Source organism: Pipra filicauda, unplaced genomic scaffold (genome assembly GCF_003945595.2).
Source record: "Pipra filicauda isolate LSUMZ 115617 unplaced genomic scaffold, ASM394559v2 scaffold13_size5146498_pilon, whole genome shotgun sequence".
In the NCBI taxonomy this organism is placed as follows: Eukaryota; Metazoa; Chordata; class Aves; order Passeriformes; family Pipridae; genus Pipra; species Pipra filicauda.
Window position 1 is genome coordinate 680,138 of NW_024103874.1, and position 22,954 is coordinate 703,091.

General features: G+C 42.9%; 1 protein-coding gene across 1 annotated transcript in view; it reads right to left on the bottom strand.

Moving 5' to 3' along the window:
* The window catches only part of BCAS1 (brain enriched myelin associated protein 1), a 42,449-nt gene extending 19,891 nt beyond the window's left edge, over positions 1–22,558 (bottom strand). Inside the window, exons 1-8 of the mRNA XM_039378502.1 lie at positions 22,485–22,558; positions 22,299–22,380; positions 13,580–14,136; positions 8,018–8,173; positions 7,466–7,510; positions 4,840–4,974; positions 2,288–2,323; positions 1,798–2,001 (exon numbers count right to left, since the gene is read on the bottom strand). Of these exons, the coding sequence (XP_039234436.1) occupies positions 1,798–2,001; positions 2,288–2,323; positions 4,840–4,974; positions 7,466–7,510; positions 8,018–8,173; positions 13,580–14,136; positions 22,299–22,380; positions 22,485–22,553 (1,284 nt within the window). The 5' untranslated portion in view covers positions 22,554–22,558. The remainder of the gene's footprint in view (positions 1–1,797; positions 2,002–2,287; positions 2,324–4,839; positions 4,975–7,465; positions 7,511–8,017; positions 8,174–13,579; positions 14,137–22,298; positions 22,381–22,484) is intronic.
* Positions 22,559–22,954: the final 396 nt, after the last annotated feature.

Below are 22,954 nucleotides of genomic sequence, written 5' to 3' on the forward strand. Positions count from 1 at the left end.
AGGATTCAGTGCTCAAAGAGGCTGATTTTTTTTAAAAAAATTCTTAGGACCAAATCCAGTTCTCTATTGCAGAAATTCGCTCCAGAAAACTTGCAAAAACTTTATCCTCAGCATGATTCCAGACCCAAAAAGTTCTAACTAAGCAAAACAAGGCTCATTTTTCAGAGTTCAGGTTTCACAGACTATTGTAATTCAGTGCATTTGTGTAAGTGCTTTAACCAGCCCTTAGTATTTTTGGCAGCAACAAAAATCTGCTTGTAGAGAATTCTCTGCAAAACTTTCTGTTCCATAAGCAGCTGATGACTGTGTAGGATAAAAAAAAAATGCAGCCTTATCAACCAACAGGAGTGAAAGAATTTTGGGGCAAGGTTTGTACCCCTGAGATGTTTGAGATCCCTGGACTTCACGTGAGGATTGTTACAAGGTTAAAGCAGCACAGGGCAGGGACCAAGAGCTAATTTACCTCTAATATGGGATATGTAGGGCTGGTGTTCACTGTGGGCAGTAAAACATCAATAACTTCTTTAGTTTGGGTTAATATTTCAAAATAAGGTTTAGAAACCTTACCAAAACCTTATCAGATTTTTTTTTTAAGCCTTCACTACCAATTTCTCCCTCAAAGGGGTGATTTTCACTAGTTTTCTGCAAGAAAATTTTCCTTTCTTACGTGTTTTTTCTTTTTTAAAAGACTCTGTTACTTCATTATGAAATTGCTGAATTCGGACCAAATTTATTACTCTGTTTTACACTGAAACTACACAAAACAGTCTGCCAGAAGGCCTCTTTTTTTCCCTTATTTCATCCTGATGTTCAACATACATCCTGCTTCCCAAATAAGCCAGACTACTCCGAGTGGGAGGTTTCTGTAGCAATAACTACATAAAAAACCCTCCCTCTTCCTCTTCTTCCCAGCTTCCATCTCATTCCAAGCACCTGATTCACCCAATTCCCCAGCAAATTAAGTCCCAACCAGCAAATGTTTCAAGTTTGGATTGTTTTCGTGCATATTTACTATTTACTAAACACCTTCATTTCTTTTACATAAATAACATTTCCAAAATGTATCTCCAGCTCAAGGTAAAGAAGCTGCAGGGCCACTCAGAAGCATCTGGGTGTTTGGAAGCAGTTAATTTCTGGGATTTGGACTTGAACAGAAGCCCAGAAAAGCAGTTATTCAACATACAGTGATTCAGTGAAGTTTAATACAGCCCTTCTTTCAACTGAAGATTCCATGAGGATCATGGAAACAGGAACTGTGTTTTCAGAGTTAGTCCTAATTTTAGTTAAAATCATTTTTTAACCTGAGGAATAATGTGTCTTCCCAAGCAACTAAACACCCAGACTCAAAGATTGATCTGCTCTGTCATGGAACATTTTCTACTGAGTAAGAATAGACCCACCAGATTCCAGGTTTTTAAACATCTAGAACTAAAGCAAACAGTTCCAAAAGATGGGGTATAAAAGAGAGATGGGTTTTTACAGATATATCTCTATTAATGATATGATTTGGTAAAGAATGCTGTGATCTCTCTGGGATTTTTAACAGAAGCGTTGAATTGACAGAGAAAAACATTCCTTATTCCACATAAATAAAAAATTACAAGGTTTAACAAACTGGATTTGTGTGTTTTGATGAAACCAGGAGACAAAGATACAAGGGTGTGTTTGTATGTGCATACAAAGTTTAGCACATGGGAGCTGCTCTCCCGGGCAGGTTTGACTGCTCTGCTGTCACAGTGCTCGGCAATAACTCCTCTCCCTGCACGGAGATGGAGCAGCTCCCCAACCCAGCCATACCTTTTTCCAGAAGAGCTTGCTCAGGGGCATGGGGGTGGCTGATGGTTTCTCCTTCATCCCCTCCCTGGGGGCTTCACTGGCTGCTCCCTGAGGGGCGGCTGCAGCCTCGGGGGCCTTCGGGTTCTGCTTGGCCGGCGGCGGCTCTTGGGAGGGAGGGACACTTTTGTCTGGTTTTACAGAGGTAACAGGCTGCTGCTCAGGGCTCTGGAAGGAACATGGACACACAGGTTATTGTGGAGAACAAAACACCCAGAGCGTTTTCAGGCATCACCTGGTACAGGTGAGCACCACTGCAGCAAGGTGCATCTCTGCCCTTTCAAATGAAGTGACATCTTGAAGAGAGGAAGCAAATGGCACAGCAACCCACCCTTCCCAGAGATGAGTAACTGATAAAGGAATTAAAGCACTGTCTTAGAGGCTAAAGATGACAGTGAGAATAATTCCCCTTTGCCCACATTATTCTGGAGATAACTCCAGCCATCCTACTCACTTTGGTGTTGGTTGTCTGTTGGGTCTCTTTTGCAGCCTGAAGGGAAACAAAACACAAAGACAAGTCTGTCTGAGGCAATGTCACAGTGCTCAAATTGTCTATGGGACAAATTATTTTATTTTTAGTCAACGTTTGTGAAAGTCCTGGCTCCTGCAGCCATGGAAACTGAGCCCAGGCTGAGGAGAGGCTTCCAGAGCACTGCCAGGTCCCATCCTTCTACCTGCACTGCTTTGTGCTCATGTTGCCATGCTTGGAGGAAATTCCTCCTGGGCAGTGATACACCCCTCTCTCAGCCCTCACACCCAGCAGAGCTCACACTGAAGAATTACCTGAGCTGTACCTAAAACATCAGCCAGGCTTAAACTGAGCCCAGCAGCCCTGGGCTTTGGGGACTTCTTGAGACAGCAGGTGAGAGTTATTTTGCAGGAGCCAGGACCTTTTTTGTGGTCAGATCTAATGAGCAGAATCCAGAGCAAGTAGGAAGAACAAGCACAATACCATGGACTGGCTTCAGCACTAATGCTCAAAGTGAGTGACCAACCCTTCTCTTCCAAGGAAAAACCCCATAAACCAGCACAGTTACACTGCAAAACTGGCATGAAATGCAAGGCAAATACACAGGGATGGGAATGAAAGGGCAGAGAGGGACCCAGTTTGGAATGCCACCCAAACTGAGTCTGAGGTCAAATGGACAAATCGCACTGTGTTAGGGGTTTATATCAGGATGTGCATTGCTGTTTGAAAACAACATTCAGGAGTTGCTTTAAAGTTAGTGTTCACATAACAGAAGACTGAAAAACAATGTTTTTGTTAAGCTAACAGTCAACTTAATTAATGTACAGAGCTGTTTATTTTGGAAGATTTGCACAGGAGACAGTGAAGTGCTCAAAACTAAATATGAGTAAATAGATTAAAATTATCATTTCAGATAAAGAAATTTGTTACCTGGTGATCTAGTTCACACAGTAAGGCATTTCAGAGGAAAAGATACAAACTAGGGTTTTTTTTTACTAGAATTGGTAACTTTAGGGCCTGCCTGTCACATCACTGCTCCAATCTGAATTGCCATTTTCAATCAGCCTCACAAGCAAACTGTTGGCACCATTTTAATCCATCCCCTTTACTCTTAATATGCCATAAATGCTCTCTCAGCTATTGCTTCTTTAGTTTGTATGTGGAAAGGAAACTGTGAAAATAAATTTGGAAACAAGAAAAAGCTGTTTTTAAAAGTAATGACATTTTATAGGACAGATTTTATTGGCGTAAAAATTTAGTGCTGTTGCTTTCCTTAAAGATAACTGCTCAGACCATAACTTTTTAAAGTTCCATTAAATATTCCAATGAAAGCCAAGCATCTCTCCCTACAATTCGCTGCAAGATTTTTGCATTGTTGTAGAAGGGTCTTAAAAAATCCTAGACAGGTGTAGTTTTTACTAGGAAGCCCTAACTCATTATGAACAAATAATTAGTATTTTCATTGTATTAAATACCAAAACTATTAGCTATCAACATGGTATATATGAGGTGAGATCTTAACTTTAGGCTGTTGGCAAGAATTGCAGACTTAAAACCATTGGGAATATTATTATTCCTTCAGCAACATGCAGATGACTTATCTCAAAAATGTGACATGGAAAGAACATTTCTGTGTTGAAAATGTGTTAAAGAACTCCCTTTGACTTGTGTCCTTGACTATAAAGCCCCCTACTCACCAGAAATTCCATGTGGGTGTCTTGAGTGAGCATTAAATATTAATTACTTGCCTCCCCCAGTGAAAGGGTCTCTGCTCCCGCATTCTTTGGGCTAAAAAGCTACAATTCTCTGCTTCTCTGCCATGGAGCACCATGGCAGATTATCTTCAGAGACTGCAGAAACCCCTAAATACAGAGCTTGAGACCAAAAGCTTTCAGTGATTTTTGGTCCTCTGAAACAACCCTTTGATTGAATGTGCATTTAAAACACTTAAAGGTACTCTTCAAAACCAGAGTTTTTTCCTTCGAACTAAACATGGACTTCAACCAACAGTTACTTTTCTTGTTTTCAGTGAGAAATACCTATTTCTGAAGGAAATTCCATGTTCCAGCCTTCTCTGTGCCGTATCAGATGGCCCACTTCACCAATTTTAGCCACGTGATGGTGCCTGTTAATGACCATAAGGCCTGAAGTGTAGCTGGACTGAGCTCTGCAGCTCTGCCTGCTCTGCAGTTGCAGGCTCTGCTCACATTTACACAATTCATTGTTTGTCAGCACCTTCGATTTTGTTTGTAGTGGCCAGGGAGGTTTAGTCAGGGTTAGTAACTGGGAATCACAGAGCAGGGAAGGTGAGAGGAGTTCTTTCAGAACCCTGAGCTCACAGATGGCCCAACAAGAGAAACGCTGCACGTGAGGATGGTTTTCATCACACCTGGCCTGGGAATGCTCACACAGCATTCCCGGAGCACTGCACATCTGGCCAGATGCTGGTTGGAGTCACCAGTTAAACAACTTCTCTCTCTGACAGGAGCCATCTGTTACTGCTCAGGGCTCTGCTCCTGCTCGAGGTTCATACCGACCTTGTGCCTAAAGAGTTTACTAAATGTGCTGTGGCCCAGCTTGGGACTCTCTGCCTTCTTTTTCTTGGCTCCTTTGGTTGGGGATTCTGCCTTCGGAGAGGGCTGCCCACCATGGCCCTTCTCTGCTCTCGAGCCCTTTGTACAACACCAGTGGCAGTTGAGCACTTATTGCAAAGTTATTTGGTTCATGAAAGACATTCAAACACTCACACACATAGCATTAAAGGTAAACATCTCCTTTTTGCCCTGGACAACAAACCATGGGTTTGTTTTTTTTTTTTTCTTCTGAGTGATTACTCAGCTCTCCTGAGACTTTCTTTCATATGAGGAGTGAAATAAAAGCTAAGACAATCCACTTGATTCCAAATTAAATCAAAATTTTCCCTCTAAAATCTCCATTAAATTGAAACCTAAATCCCACAAAGACTGAGACTTCAGTTCTTGACACCCAAGGTAACTAGCTTGTCCCTTTGCAAGCTTCATTCTTTTTTATTTTACACTTCAACAAGGCAAAAAAAAAAAAAAAGCTTCCAACCAGGAAAAAACTTGAAAATGAGTTGATAAAACTTTCCAGGAACTATGGAAGCACACAGAGACCCAAACTCCAAAGAAACAATCAGCCTACGGTGTTTACAGTGTGAATCACAGAATATCCTGAGCTGGAAGGGACCCACAAGGATTGTCAGAGCCCAACTCCTGGCCTGCACAGGACACCCCAACAATCCCAGCTATGTGCCTCCTGGGGTTGTCCTGTGCAGGGACAAATATTGGGGTTGTTTAACCAACAGGGTGGGAGGAAAGGTCCAGAGTACAGAATGTGACACATATGAGCACGTGAAGTCGAGATCCTGGTCCCAAGATTGTGTCCTGCAGTGCAGTCACCAGTCCTGCCAATGCTTTGTGCTGTGAAGCAGCTGTGGCCAGTCACATGGAAACTGGCCTTTTTTCCTGCAGTATCCTGCAAAATTCTCATATCCGGCAAAATTCCCAAATGCAGAGTGAGATGGGAACAACTCAGGGTCTGCCACAGAAGGCTCAGGTTGGTGGTCTGGGGCAGATCTCAGAATACTCAGAATCTCAGAATACTCTTGGTTTGTTTGAACTTGTAAAGGATCAGCTCTTCCAAGGAAGTGACTCTGCTCTAACTCTGTGCTTACACAGATGAAGGGACAGTCATTTAGGGTGTGCCCAGACTGCTGGAAGCACACATGGCTTCACCCAGCTGATTAGAGCCACAGATATCCCTGATGGCAGCACATTGCTGCAAAAAGCAAAAAGTTCCTCCCCCAGAGGGTGGTTGGGCACTGAACAGGCTCCCCAGGGCAGTGTTCACAGCCCCAAGACTGCCAGAGCTCAAGGAACATTAGGACAACGCTCTCAGGGACAGGGTGGGATTGTTGGGGTGTCTGTGCAGGGCCAGGAGTTGGACTGGATGATCCTTGTGAGACCCAACTCAGGATATTCTGTGATTCTATGACTCAAAAGCGCAACAACCACCTGAGAGCCCCACGGCACTTGGGAGAGGCTCAGACTGCTCCCAGGGGAAAACACATCTTTACCACTAAGACACAAGTCATTTCTCAGGGGGAAAAAACCCCACCATTATTTCATATCAGCTGAAAAATCTGCAGCTTTTCTACATGAAAACTGATAAGGTAACCTTTTACACTTATTTCCCCTTTAATAGACTAAAAATGTCCTATCAGGAAGATCGTGAAGATAAAGGAATTCCTAATAAAAGAGAACTCCCACTTAACCTCTGCATAATGAGTTTGCATATCCTGCCAGTCATCTGGGCTTGTTTACCCTCCCAGTGTGATAACAAACCAAACCCAAACAGCATATTTGTTTCCAAATGACAGAACCCCAGCACCAAGAGTCACCTGTTACAGCAGCACATGACAAAGCCAGGTATGTCAACGGGACTGAGCAACCGGATTTTTCACAGCTGTTGAAAGAGCTGCAGGTCCCACTGAGCCAGTGCAGTTTGAGAACTGCATTTTCTGGATGTCTGGGAAGACCTTAGCCCTGGCTGACGATTTTTGGAGTTATTTCAGAGTTATTGAGCTACAGTTGGGGAGTGATGTATATCCCCCATGTCCTCACGAAGCTTTCAGCAAAAACTGATCGTTGCAGTACCAGGCTTTATCAAAAATTGAATGGGAAAAAAGGATAAAAAAATAGGAGAGAAAACAAAAATGTTGATGCTCAGTGATTTTGGCTACTTAATATCTATATGTAAAACATTCCTTTTTTTAGGGTTCTATTCTTTGCATCTCATCACAGTGCAAGGAAAACTTCTGCTCTATGGGCAAATGGAATTTTTCTGTGGAATCCAGAGGTTTTCACTGCAGGGACCTGAAGTTTTAGATCAAGGACAAGTCAGAGCAACAACAAGAGCATTATCAAGTCATCATCAAGCTTGCAGAAGGTGCAACAGTTCAGATTTTGATTGTAACAGATGATATGATTAACTGCACTATTTATTCTCATCTTCCTTTTAAATTTATTCAGGGGAAAAATATTTTTAGTTGCTTCAAATGACATCAATTGCTGAAAAAACAACACAACGAAGAGGAAATAGCTGTGTCAGAAACTCTAGTGACTGAACAAGGAATCTGCCTACCTTGTCTTCAGAATCACTTTTGGCTTCAGCTTTGCTTGGGGAGACCTTAAAAGTATTTGAGAAAAAACAGTCACTCCACTCAGTCTTTCAAAAGATCTAAAAGATCATACGTTTGAAATCAGCAGGTTTTTCTAGCACAAAGGTGAAAGTATAAATTTTCCTACATGAGGGGAAGCAATACCTGTAAACATTTCTTGACAACAACTTAAAACCAATGGCTAAAATGAAAAATGCCTGGACCAAACATTTACTATTCAAGCTTACGCATCAATTCATAAAAATGAACTTAGAGTGTTACAAAATAAATTTCTTCGTGCAGAAGAAGTCTAAGACAGGTAAATACTTCCAGGTCTACAAACATCTCTGCAGAAGTAAAGGTTTTCAGAGCAGGTGCCCATCATTTGATCACAACTGCACTGTCCTCACACACCTCTCACTTCATCCCTCCCCAGTGCCCGTGACAGCAAACACATACACTCAGCTCATGTTCACATGGGATTTTTAGGAGCAATTTAAAGCTTAAAGAGATGGAAAGGAAAGGTAAAGTCTCACCAGTGTTTTGAGGAAGCTCATGACGGAGTTGTCTCCTGCAGCAGCTGCCTGGGGGCTGTCCTGCTTTACCTCTGCCTTCTCAGCTTGAGCAGCACCGGGACTGGTGACACCTGCAGAGTTCTCCCGTAGGTCCTTTTGGTTGCAGTCATCTATCTCCTAAAAAAAAAAAAAAGGGGGCAGAGATTCCTCAGTCCTGGCTTGCCTGATTTCCCAGTGGAATGCAAAAGTAACTTCTGTGACTTGCATTCTGTTGCTCAGAGAGTCACAACCCTAATTCCAACCATACTTCCCCAGCCTACATGTTCAGAACAATCGAGCATTTATACATCTCTTTCCCCTCTTTTCTAATATATTCGGCATTGGCTCTTGGTTGGGGGAACATTGTTCTCAGCTACCAAGTACAACAAACACAAATCAAGTCACACACAGCATCCTAAACACCACTCTTCTCTTTTCAAGGCTGAACTTGTGAAGAATGAAAATAAAAGCTGAGATTTTGGCCTTTGACAGCTCAGTGTCTGATTGTACCATACAAAGATTGCTTCTGATACTCTATTCTGCCATTCCAGGAATAATTATTATCTAGCAAACACAAACATGACACAGATTAAAAGAAGGAAAAAGGCAACAACCCAAAGCGATTCTACTGAGCCAGATGGAGCTGCCTCCTCTCTTCATGGAATTAGAGTTCCCAGAGCCCAAAAGAGTTTTCCAGTGCTCAAGCACTCATAAGTATGCAATATTAAGTCACTCAGTTTCTGTTTAAACACCTAAACAAGGGTCATGGCTATTTTTGGCACCCTTTCACTTTCAATTTGCCTGCTATTCTGGCCACCTTTGCCTTGAGCCTGCACAGGTGAATTCAACACAAGTGCTGTCACAAGAGAGCAGTCTGAGACAAGTCCTCATGGCCCATTCAGCACCTCCTTTTTTAAATATTTACTAGTACTACACCTGGCTAGTGATGTCTGAGTGTTACCAATAATCCTCCTTCCTTCCATCAGTGTATCTACACTGTAAGTGCAGGGTTGATCTGCCCATTTATAAAGTAAATTGTGCCTGGCACAATGGTGGCCTTGATTTTGGTGAGGATTTAAAACTGAGCAGACCACCCTGGCAGTTCCATAACTCTTCAGCAGAAGTTACCATCCCCAACTATTTAGTTGGCAGCACCCAAGTATCCATTGGGTCACTAAGAAGGGATCTGGTCACTAGGAAAGAATGACTAGAGAAGCAGTTGTGGGAAACCTGATTACTCCACAGGAAAAATCAGGACAAGAAATTCTGATGAGCCTGTCTAGGTGTCTCCAGTAAACAGCATCTTCCTGGAGGTCTAAGGGACAGCAAGGTTTTTATCCCTAACCTACCCATTACAGTTCAGTGCTTTTTTTTGGTGTGAAAAGTTGAAAAAAAAAAAAAAAATTGTTCTCTGGAACTTTTCCCTCTTCTAGGCAATTAAAAATCCCACAGTATTTGCATGACATTTGCAGAGGACATAGCTTTCTCCAGGTCACTAATGGAAGGAGTTGACTAAAGATGCATAAACGGTTTAAAACTTCAGAGGGATAACTGACAGGGATAGGCTGAGCATGGAGTGGTCAGTCTCCACACAGCATTTAGGGAGTTAAATACACCAGGCTTCAAATGCAAGAACAGATTTCTGTTTAATTCTCCACCCACCATTTTCCAAGTTTACCCAGGAAGAATCACAGCACAGTGGTTGAGTGCCTCAAATATTCAGAAGTTTCTGACAAGGGCCTAACACACCACTTTGTCCAGCTGCCAGTTCCAGGCCAGAGTGGCTCCAGGAACAATCTGTGCCTTGCAGAACATGCGTGGCCAGGGCTGCCCCACAGCCAGGGATGGCATCTAAAGAGCTCCTATGACAAATGCTGGCTCCCTTTCAGATGTTAAAGGGCCAACAGAGCCGTGAGGCAAGAGATCAGAGGAGCAGGAGGCACAAGATATGTTGCTAAACAAAACCAGCTTCACAGCTGTGGGACTTGATGCCATCAAGCTCTTTCCTACTTGATGCTATCGAGAATAATAAACAAAATAGATATTTTTTTTTTTATTACAGCAGAAGCCCAAGCCCAGATGTTGGGCTGCACTTTAGGAGGAAGGGAACTTTGCTGCACTCAGCTGTTTCCAGCAGCAGATACCAGCTGGGGCAGCTCCAGAGGTGCCAGGTACCACCTCTGGCAATCCCAGGAAATCTCCCTGGAAATCCATTGCAGACACTGCAGAGCTTGAAGTGCAGCACTATCCAAAAATCCCTGAACTCCAACTTCAGAGCACAAATGTGCCCCATAACCCACCACTGCACAAGTGAGTATCCTCACTCCAGGATTCCCAGTCTGAGGCTGCCCTTAATTACCAAGATACAGCTGAAATACAGGCTTTGACAGATGCTGTGATCCATCTTGTGCTCCCATGGGAATACTGCTGCAGGAAGGAGCACAGACTCGGGCCATCAGCATATAAATCAGGGAGAGATAATGCACAGTCCTACATTATCACGTTTTCAGAGCCACAAAATCACCACAAAAGCCTCTGCAGCAGCTCCCTGTGCAAAGCCCTGGGGGCAAATAATGAGAGAAAGTCTAGGAATAACAGAAGGTCAGTATTAGGAGTTAACAGATCCTATGTAAATGTTCGATTCATTTCTCTGAGGAGCCAAATTTAGGGGTAATAAACACCTTAAATACTTATACTGTAGTTTCAGTTCAGTCATCAGAAAAAAAACATATCAAAAGAATGTATTCCTGCCAGCACTTTTGTTTGCATGAATCATGGCTCAGTGAAACATTTCAGGCATATAATTTATCTTTTCTTTGGCTTACATAGTAAATGCTTCATGAATTCATGAATTCTGTCCTTGTTTTAATTATGCTGTGTTCTGAATGTAGTTTTGTAGACCACAAAAATAAAGAGTGGTTCACCAAACACAGAATGTTTGTGCAGCTCTTAAGCTACAACTGTGGAGCCTCTCTCTTACTTACCAGCAATGCTGTTTGTTTTGTGTTGGCACTCAATTCGGGGAAACTTTGCTTTGCTTTTAGCTTTTACAGATACTACAAGTCATAATCCTCAGAAAAAAAACAAGGAAAAAAAAAAGGAAAAAAGGAACTGTTGGCAGCAGTATCTGGATTTTTAATATGATTATTTGGTAACAGTTTGTAGTTACTACAGTAACAGTAATTAAATTAGACTTGGTCATTCTCCCATCCTACACAAGAACTAGAAACTTTAGGGGGAACAGAAGGCAACTGTGCTGCAAGGCAGAGCCATGGCCTTTGTTTTAGAAATGGACTTAAATTTGGCAACATATTGGAGTGTTTAGTTGATATATTTTTCCCAGAAAAGGTCCTTAACTCCTCTCTGCCCCCAACGTATTTTCCTTTTCATGTTGGAAGAATTAAATACAAAATTATAGTCCAGAAATTCAAGGGTAAGGCTAAAATTTCACTCACCTGTGATACAGTTCTGTCACTTACTTACACTGAGTGACTTGAACCCTGATTTTGTGAGTGCTCAAGGCTTTCCATGGTACAGATTTAGGCACACACAGAAGATGTCCAGGCACTTTTGTTACCCAGCAGACCTGTCCTCAAGCAGGTCCCCAAAAAGCTGTTGTGTGATCCTGAAACACTCAGACACCAAACATCACCAACATCTCAGGAGTGCCTGGGGTGTCCAGATTATTCCCATTAGTGAGATCCAGGATGTGGGTAAGTAAAAGACAACTTGAAGACAACTCCAAATCAGTAAGAATTAGTAAGAAATACGGGCAGTGCTGATATAACAAAGCTTGATCTGAATGAACAGAGCTTCCAGGAGCTGTTAGAACTGGCAGAATAAGATTTACATTATCTTGTCCTGTCCCCTGATGGCTGCTCATACAGCACTGGTTTACTTGGGCTTTCAGCATGACTATTTGCTCCCACCAAGTGTTTAACTCTGACTTCTGGTTAAAACTCCTCCAGATTGTTATTCCATTAGAGTTTCACACTGTGTTACTTCAGCAGCACCAATTGTGACCTTTCACACCCCACAGCGTGAAAGTAGTGTCACTGCAATGACAGCAAACCAGGAAATAGGAATTTTGGTTGTAAAAGTAACAATTCCTGCAAGCCACAAGGAAAACTTATTGTGTGCATTAGTTAAAAAAATCTTCAGGAATTTACAGTGTTGAAAGGCTTCCTTCTCATAGGCTACACACAGAAGTGCCAGTGTGCACTGAACAGATTATTCATTCTGAATTATCCCCCCTGTTCTGTTTAGGTAGTGAATGACTTTATATTCTGCTTGGTGGAGACTATGGATTCTTTAAAAAATGCCCCTGTAGCTGTCTGAAACACTAGTGATGGGGCCACTTTGAAAGGCCACTGGTCATAAATGCAAATGTTTTGTCTTACAAACGAAGGTTCAGAAAAACATTAAAAATTTTAAGTTCACACAAGAAATGTGATTTCAAATTTGAGAAGGTCTAGGATACAGAAGACATGGTAGAGGATCAAAGAGACTTTTGGGGACAACCTGCAATGTTGTCAGTGCAAGCAGTGCACTGGTGAACTGTGTTCAGCACTACTGAGAGCATTAGTGATCACACAGCAGTCTTATTTGTGAGCCTGAACTAGGCCAATAAAACCAGTTGTTATGAAACTTCAGTCCCTCACATTGGATAGGATTTGAATTAGATCAATAATTAGTGTATTCAACCTCTCCAGCAGAACTAGGAAGAGTTATGCCATTTATCCCCATCCAAGGGATGGACTTACTCAAAAGTTAATTACCTGAAAATGAATTCTACAGTATCTTTGATGATATCAGACTTTGCAGGAACTGTAAAATCTAAACTGATACTTGTTTTCAACTCCTTTGACTAATGTGCTCTCACAGTTAGCTTCTTATATTACGTTCTCATCCTGTAAAATCAATTCTAATGGACCAGATTTCCTTGACTAAAAAAAAAAAAAAAATCACAATAGCCAGGAGTAAAAAAAATTGCTGCTGCATAATATTGTTAATTGTGATATGTAGGATATGCAACAAGCAGCTATTGCTCAAGAAATGGGACTATTTTAAAAATGGCACAAAACACAACAAAGAACTTCTTTAAAACCATCCAAGGTCAAACTCCAAGCTCCTAAAGCATTTAGTTTTTTGCTTTCAGGTATTCTTGCTTTCACTGGTAGCTGGCTGCTGTTCATCCTGGCTTTAGAGCGTGGACACAGACAGTTCACAGAGTACCAGGAGTCGGAAGGGACCCACAAGGATCATCGAGTCCAATTCTTAAGGACACAACAATCTTGGCCAAACCTTTCAGAGGATTAAAAATTAATTTAAATTCGAGGTCAGTGCCAGCATTCAGCCATGAGACAGATGCCAGAGCTTCACCACTTCACCACAGGTTCCTCTCCCACACCTCTCTCCAGCCACCCCAGCGGGGCGTCACCTGTGGTAACACATTCACTCACAGCCATCACAGCATGGAGCTGTCCTACTCCATTAATATTCCCAATATTCATTAGTGAATGGATATTGTACAGCAGCACTTGCCTTCCCCTGTGGGACACCATTGGACGTGCTCTGTAATCCCACAGCCCTGATGCTCCCGTCAGGAACGTCCAACGCCTGCTGCTCCTCCTGGGGATCACCTCGTGCTTTACTCCTTTCCTTTCCCTTCTCCAGTTTGAAGATCCTGTCAAAGAAGGTCACTGGTTTCGGCTTTGAGGTGGCCACATCCTCTCCCTCAGGTGACACTGTGAGCTCGATGTCCTGCAGCGGTGCCCGGCTCAGGTTTTTATCGGAGCCTTCCTCCGGCACAGCTGCCCCAGGAACCTCTGCCCCCTCACTCAGGGCTTTGTTCCCGCTGGGAGACACAGGGCTGACATCAAGTTTCGCCGGTCCAAGTGATGAATCCGTCGCTGGATCTTCAGTACGCCCTGGTACAGCCCACGAGAAGGCGAGCACAGAGCGGGGTTTCGCAGCTGGCCCAGCTCTCCTGGCAGCGCTCCCGAGGCTCTGCCCGCCCGCCTCGGCAGCGGGGCCCTGCTCCATTGTCTTCGGGGAAGAAACGGCCACATTATCCCGGGCAACACTCGCCTTTGCATCCACTACAAACAGAAGGATAGAACGGGAATTATCCGGCACAGCCAAGGAGTTGTACTGGGTGTGCAATTAATCACGGCGCTTTAATAAATGGGGTCTGAAACGTGGGGCCTCGGGGAGGAGCACACAGGGGGCAGCTCACCTGGGACCCTCTGCCTTCCCATGCTAAATATGAGCTTCTGCTCATCCATCACACCTGCCTGGCTGATTTTCTTTCCTGCCACTCCTCGTTCAAGTCAGTGCAAATTATACCTCCTCCACACCCCCCTCTCAGCTGCCAAAGTCAGATAACAACCCACATTTTTACTGCTTAGCCCAGTGGACCTCACAGTAAAATTACATTAAAATTAGCAATATGCAAAAAACCCCCACTCAATAAAACTTGAGATGGTCATATACCAATATATTACACTTTCCTCTGCCAAAGCTAAAGAGGAAAAAAAGAATGGAAACCATAAGGACTGGTCTTGTTTCCTGGCTGGCCAAATTCCCCAGGGGGCTTTGCAGTCATGACTTATTTCATTCATTTTTCCAGCACTGTTCCTTGCCTTGCTACCTACTCTTCACAGTGCAGTTTCTACTTGCACTTCTCTATAGCCTGTAGGTTATTTTAAGCCTGATTTAAATATTTATAAATCACATCCAAGCCATGCTTCTTATCCTTATGTTTCTGACTCTTTTTACCCACCAACAGTATGGATGAATCACATTTCCCCCAATAAAATTCTCACAAATCATTCCCCCTTGTGTACACACAGGGACATCACACTTCAGATGTGCAATATCTTTCACCTTAAAAGTATATTTTTTAATACAAGGGCACTTTCATAACACAGCTGAGGTGAAAATCCCTAGGACCAGATTTGCACAGGAGGAGATGGCTCTTGCTTTACAGAAGACAAAAGAAGCAAAAGAAAAAAGAAAAATAATCTTTCTTATATCTCTTTTGTGGCTGGGAGACTGAATCACAGATGATGTGGTGTGAAACCCTAGTACACAAGAGGAGGCTTGTCAAGAGGTAAACCTTGCACAGCTCCCCCTCAGCTCCAGCTCCTCTTCCCTCCTTTGACTAGAATATAGATCTGACTTCCCTGTCAATCATCAGCACAGATTTCGCTGTGCTGATGAATTTAGATCTACTTAATTATAACTGTGAAAATTGACAGCCTCAAAGTGACTTGCTAAATTAGAATGTGAAAATTGTCAGTTTCAATGAAAAAGTGAAATTATTTCAAATTATAATTGTAATAGTCTAGTCAATATTATGCCTTTCACATTTTACTTTAAGAGAAATAAAATCCCAGATACCAACAAAACCTGACTGAAACACCTGTCTCTTCCACACACAGCACAGACCTTCGGAGTTCAGCTGCATTTGTTGAAGTCTTTTTTAAGATTAGGCAAGCAGAGTGTTTTTAGATCACAGCTTTCAAAGCCACCTCTTAGCTTTTCACACCAAAAGTACCCCAACTTCCCGCCTCCCCCAAAGATTTTGTATAACACCACCCAAGCATCAGCAGGTACTGTACAATGTGTCTGTATGTGATACTGTCCCTCTGTGGCAGTGCCAGAAACCCTGGATACGCTCTTGGTCACATCCCTGGGCAAACCCAGGAGAACAAAGCTCCAACACCCAGCCCTTACCCGTGGCCTTAACTTGGTGACCTGCTGGAGGGTCCTGCTTCACACCTGTTGATCCTGACTAGCACGGGGTAAGAGCTTCCATAAACCCAAGAACCATGGAATGGTTTGGTTTGGAAGGGACCTTAGAGATAATCTCATTCTACCCCCTGCCATGGGCAGGGACACCTTCCACTAGCCCAGGTTGCTCCAAGCCCCGTCCAACCTGGCCTTGGACACTTCCAGGGATGGGGCAGCCACAGCTTCACTGGGCAACCTGTGCCAGGGCCTCCCCACCCTCACAGGGAACAATTTCTTCCTAATATCCAATCCAACCCTACTATCTCAGTTTGAAGCCATTCCCCTTGTCCTGTCCCTCCAGGCCCTTGTAAATAGTCTCTCTCCATCTTTCCTGGAGCTCCTTCAGGTACTGGAAGGCCACAGTTAGGTCACCCCAAAGCTTCTCCTCTCCAGGCTGATCAATCCCAATTCTCTCAGCCTTTTCTCCCAGCAGAGCTGCTCCAGCCCTCTGGTCATCCTGGTGCCTCCTCTGGCCTCACTCCAACAGCTCCATGTCCTTTCTGTGCTGGGACCCCAGAGCTCGAGGCAGCTCTGCAGGAAGGGCGTGACCAGAGTGTGACAGCACAAACCTCAAAGAACTTGACCAAAATCCTTGCCAGCAGTGGAGGCAGCAGCTGACAGAGTCAGGGCTGTGGTGTCAGGAGTCACAGCTGCTGGGACCTGGCTCCTGACTCCTCTACTTTCAGTATTCTTTAACATGCCATTTGCTTTCTCATTGTGTTTGAGGCTAAGGCAGAGTGGCCACAGTGCCTCAGCACAACCTGTTCTGGCCAGGGACAGAGATTTTTGCTTTCTATGCTCACTGAGAAAGTTTCTTTCCCTGGATTCTCTCTGCCATTATTCATGTGAGAAAATAGCTTCCATTGGCAAGAATCCTTGGCCAGCAATATTCTTCTGCAATATTTCATGAGCACCTATTTCAATGTACTGACATGCAAAGCAAAGGTACAAATTAGCAGCTACTCAACCACCTATTCAGCTACTCAGCTGGGGCCACTAAGGATCAGTTATATTTTCCTAAACCCCCTGTAGTAATGTATGAAAAAGAACTGAAGCACTAATCTCTGATTATAGTTGGAAACTTGGGAAGGAAGCAAAAAGCAAATCCTTTCCCAGCTAAAGAAAGGAGAAACAATATCCATTGGAAAATAATTGTAATAGATCCTGAACTTCTGCTTTATGTAACAGATAACAAATGAAACACAGGAAAACTGTCTTCAGTATAAAAATAGGAGTATAAGCTCATCATTAAGCAAACCAACTAAACAAGAAGTAGCTCATGAACCTATCAAGCTCCTTTTATCTCTAATTATCATGGAAGGAATGAAAGACCTGGAAAATATCAGTGGCTTGAGCTCTGCTGTGTCTCTTGTGTCAGGACAGTTCAAACTGTTTCAGGGAAAATCTGCTCAGGCACAGGCAAAGCAGATCCCACCACCAGTGAGGAGACAGTGCTGTGCTGGGCTGCACAGAGGAGTCTCACTCATGCCCCAGTCACAGTAAACTGCAAGAGAAAAGCTTTGAACAGCAGTATTTGGATGAAAAGTGCATGATATTCTTGTTTTTAAAGAGACAGAAGTGCCATTCTTTCAAAAAATTATTTCCCACTCCAGAGGTAGAATTAGAAAGAGAAGAAAAACCTCCCAGATTTTAGGCCAGGTCTGCAAGTAGATCAAAGCAGCTCTTTCTGAATGAGATTAAAAGCTGCTCTGAAATGAAAATCAATACACAATTTACAGCACTGCTGTGAGTCTGCATTTCCTGCTACTACTGCACAGGCATTTTCCTTTCAAGTGTTTAACAAAAGACAGTCACACTGCAGAAGATATGTCTTGCTTTTCCCTTCACTTCATCAGGATATACTAAAAAGGAAACACCATGACTGCACAAATCCCCTCTTCTGGAGGTTCACAAGGATATTTTTTCTGAAATTTGGTAGATTAGACCAACATTTTCCCCTCGATTTGAGAAAAACTGCACAGAGTAATGGTTTGTGCAATGTTCTAAGATCATGGAATTGCTTGGAAGGGTTATTAAAGGGCATCTCGTTCCACCCCCCTGCCATGGGCAGGGACACCTTCCACTAGCCCAGGTTGCTCCAAGCCCTGCCCAACCTGGCCTTGGACACTTCCAGGGATGGGGCAGCCACAGCTTCTCTGGGCAACCTGTGTCAGGGCCTCCCCACCCTCAGAGCCAAGAATTCCTTCCCAATATCCCGCCTAGCCCTACTCTCTGTCAGTCTGAAGTCATTCCCTCTTGTCCTGTCACTCCAGGCCCCTGTAAACAATCTCTGTCCATCTTTCCAGCCGTCAGCACATGAACATGCCATATAATAAATCCTAGGAGAAACACTTGCTAATGCTGTTGCTTTTGACAATAGAAAGAGTCAGGTCTCTTTGGAAGTCAAACAGAGCCAACCATAAGCTACAAATAAGTTTTTAATATCTTGGACTATTTTGAATACAATCCAGTTACAAAGAGATATTTTGCTCAGCAATGGAATGATAGTAACAGGGCATTTTTTTCTTCCCTGGAGTTCAGCTAATCATTGGGAAAATAGATTGTAATGGCCCTGAAGGAACCAGCAAGGGCTACAAGGCAACATTTGGCACCAACAATTCCATCAGTGTAGGCCAGCACAATGGGCTATAACAGCCCTGAATGAATTACTGCACAAATACCAGGCTTAAAAATCGAAATACCCAGCAACAATGAGCGAATTTTTACATTTACATTTCTCATAGATTTTTATAGATATTAGGTAGGCTCATTTTTCCTTCTGTTATTTAGCATTAAACAGCATCATAATGCTACAGCAGATGTAGAATTTCCATATCTCCAAGTATACTTTGTGTTGACATAAAAGACCTCAAAAACCGTTGTGACAAGGCTAAAATGACTGATTTTTCAGGTGCACTATAGAAGTGTAAAATGAGACATTTCCCCCCTTTCTTAAAGAAAGAACATACTAATATTCTTTGGCAGACTTGCTCCACTGTTCCATGCAAAAAAGTTGACAGCACATTTATACTCCAAAAATAATTTTGTTTTACTAAGTTAACTGCCATCGTTATTTACCTAACAGTTTTACTGAAATTAATGGAAATTGGGGCAGAGAAGCCAGCAGCAAGAATAATGATGATCATTCTTTGAAAAAATACCTAAAAGGAAACGTGTTTCAGGCCTTACAGGCACACAGAGCTCTTGCAATACATAATTTCTGTTAGATGCTGAGTAGGAGCAGAATTTGCTGAATGAGATTTATTCTCTGGGACAAAGGAGTTGCATCTTCACTAAACCTTCCTTATCTTGTAATGTTTGTAATTCCTTTGTGCTTTTTATGAGCAGGTCATTGTTTTGATCTGCATGTAATTACCACCCAAAGAGAGGCAAAGTTGTTCCCATTGTGTTCTCCTGCTCCACGTTGTGGAAATCAGAGATACAGCTTCTAGTCCTGGACATCTTCCCTTTACCTGTTGCTCACCAAGTACTTATACTACTTAAAGTACTTAAAGGCCAGCACAGAACATTAGGAAAAGTCAGGATTAACTCCGGTCTCCTCGAGCCTGCAGAGCAACAAGTCCTGCAGGGGCAGTGAGGGCACTGCTGCTGTTGGAATGGCATTGGGGGGGGAGAAGGTGCATCTTCCTCCTCTGTGCAGTGTCTGCAGCCCTGACAATCAGTAGGAGCAGGAAAGGCAAGTCATGGAAAGAATCCCTGAGCCCACACAGCTGTCAGCCTGTTTGAGCAGAAGCAGCAAACGCAGGGACCCAGCCCCAATCTGCTGTCCCAGATGTGAAGCAGATGCTGACGGGGCTCTTCCAAGTAACGTTCCTTCCTCTGGTCATGTGGAGTTAAACTCCCTGGATTCCTTTTCCACTATATTAACAGATACAGATTTCATACACTCATTTATCAGCTGTACCCCCTAATGCACAGCACATGGGCAGATCTCTGGCAATCACAGGAATGCAAACTAAAAGGACAAAGAGCACAAGCCCCTAGCTAACACTTCTCATTAAATCCTTGTGCTTCAATTGCCTTTTTTAAGCCTTTGTCTTCCCCAAAAATGCTCACTTTATGCCATAAAATGCACTATACTACTATTTACTGTATCACTTCATTTTACAAATACTATCAATTATGTTTTCCATAGTAATAATTTCTATCTCCAAACAGCACTTGCACTTTTATTCCACTAAGACCTTGATTATATTGCACAAACCAGTGAGATTCCAGTGGTATCTAAACAGTTAATGAATTTAACTGCTTTTTAAACATAAATAAAGTTAAAATACGAGTAGTATCGACATAGGACGGTCTAATTTTTCAACTTGCTACTTAAACTGATTTAGTAATTACATTAATTAGGTGATCCATTTAAGTAAAACAATCCCATATGCTTCATTTTATGTATTAAGGGTAAAATGTACATGCATTTTTTAGGTCTTCAGACAGTGTAAATCATCTGGCTTTTATTTACTTCCCAGAACTTTGCTAGTTTACACCAGCAGAAACACACAGATAAAGGCTTTGCTTTTCTAGTAGGAAACTGTTTAAACTGCCTTATAGTGAGATGGGATTAGGAAATCAGCCATGGAACAGAGATTCTGAGCTGTAATCAGTGCCATCTGCATATCACCAGAACAGGCTGATTATTTTTGTCTAAACTTAGATTTTTCAAGTGCGTGTAACAGGCTGAGAGGGTTCTCTTAATAATGAATAATAAAGTATTTTTCTTAGCAATGAATTATAAAGTATTTTCTTTCCTCACAGAGAGGATTTAAGAGAATTGTTGGGTTTTATCATGTTCTGAAAACAGGAAGAAATCCAATGCAAAGGAAATGCTGGTAAGATGAACGTGGCTGAACCTGCAGAGCTGTGAACAGGAGCATTGCTGCTCCCTGAGTGCTGCTCACAAAGGCTCCAAAGCCAACAAGGGGTGGAAAAGCGAATTAATGAGGTGCTGACAAGCAAGAAGACACACATGTCTTCGGATGAGAGCAATTCCCCATGAATATGTGGAGATAACTTTTCAAAACTACTTGGAAACAAATTTTGAATGCTCAGGCCATGCAGTTCACCCCAGGTTTTCGAGATGTCGGCCCTGGAAGTGGGGCTTCCCTTTCCAGGCACAGCTCAAGGTCCAGCCTGCCCTGGTGTGATCCCTTGAAAACCTGTTCCCATCCCATACGACCCCCACCCACACAGGGCTGAAATGGGATGCACTCACTGAGCCCTCACCAACTATTCAGCTGCTACACTCACAGTTTGTATGCAACAGGGACACAGATTTTATTTCATTACTGTGAGGGAAAGAATAAACTACTGTGCTACACCCTACCTTATCTAGAATTCAAACACAGGCAGCTGACACAGTTAAATGTTTTTTATGAAGTTCTCACTGCTGATTTTAGCTGTTCCCTGCTCTCTTCAGGAAGGTCTGCTACTTCTACTAGGAGAGCAAGGCAGGTTTCTGTACATTAAATATTTACTAAGACCCATTCTCAGACTCAGAAAGAACCCTGCACTGCGCCAAGGCTCAGGGCCAGAGGTAATTCTGATATAACAACATCACTGCAGGTATAATGCCTGCCACCTTACAGTACTTTTCCCAGCAAATCACAATTTTAAAATGACAAACAAGACAGAAAAAGATATTCCCATACAAATTTAATTGTTGACAAAGAACTGCTTGGCATCTTTGAAGGCAAAACAATGCAGCTACTCAAGAACACAGGACTAAAAAAAGAGAGAACAAGAGGGAGTCACATTTCTATCATTTCAGTCACTGGAAATTGCTACTGAAAGGATCAGAAATATGGTTTCACATAAAAATGCAGAGGTGGCTTCTAAGACTTCACAACTCTGTGGATGAGAACATGTAGCCAGGACATGGACTTTTTTGCTCTCCCTTCCAACACGTGACCTACTCTCTTTGCAGCCTGCAAAACATTCCCTTGTGTGCCCCCCAAACACAAATCCTCACTAACAGGCCACTGATCCCCCTTGTACTGGTGCCACTGCTGCATTACACCCTCTGAAAAGCCCAGATCTGGGCTCCTTGCAGCAACAATTCCTCCAGGGCTCCTTGAAGACACAGGTTCCTCCAGAGCCCAAGCACAGGTAGTTTATCACAAACCCTGAGCTTTGTGCAGCAGCACAGAAAGGTCCAGCATCAAACCACTCCTGCATTGTGACACTTCACATTAACCAAACTCTTCACTCAATAAACCCACTTCTTGGGGGGCAGCAAATTCCTAGAACTATTAAACAGCTTCCAGAGGACTTCAGAAGTGTTTTCTTGTTTTACTCTTTGTTATCTTGAAACTTTCAAGCTTCTGTAAAATACTGATTCACAAGAGCTCATCTTCTATGAAACTATGCCCCAATATTTATTGTTGCCCAGGGATAAACCTCTGTCTCGTGGGAAAAGAAGGGCAAATGCACTTTTCCCTGTACATACCTTCACCATTCATTGCTGGAGAATGATTCTGAGCAAATACAGCAGATCCATTTTTAACAGTGTCAGGAGATTCAGAGAGAGCCTGAAAGAGCAAATAATACAATTCTTGGGACTTGTACATCACAGGGTTTAAAGACTGCAATAGGAAGTAACCAGGGATGATGAGAGTGGGCAGCTCTCCCTTACCTGGTAGCTCTTCACTGTGCAGGTATTGTCCTCCTCAGCTTCCTCTGGGACACTCAGTGTATTCCCCATAGTTCCTGTCAGGTAGAGGGAAAAACCCAAATAACCTTTTCTTCCTCATTAATATGAATTTGCTGCCTGGTTCCAATTAAGCGACAGCCAATGGGGACAGACAGGCTGTTGAGGTCCCTAAAAAGCCCCACCTGCCCCATCATCAGGCTGCACCAACCAGTCTTACCCCAAGCCCATTCTCCTCAGGGCTCACAAGTGCTCACAGAAAATGGTACAAACCAACAAACTTTTCTTGTTTGTTGAGGAAAACTGGCTGCAATCACACCTGCATCATTCATTAGAGCTCAGGAGAGAGCAACGTGGAGTTAGCAGCAGAAAAACACTTAAATCTGTGAATAAATTATAACAGCTTGTATGCTTTTGTTTGGTTTTCATTTAAAAAATGCAGAAAGAAAGGAGGC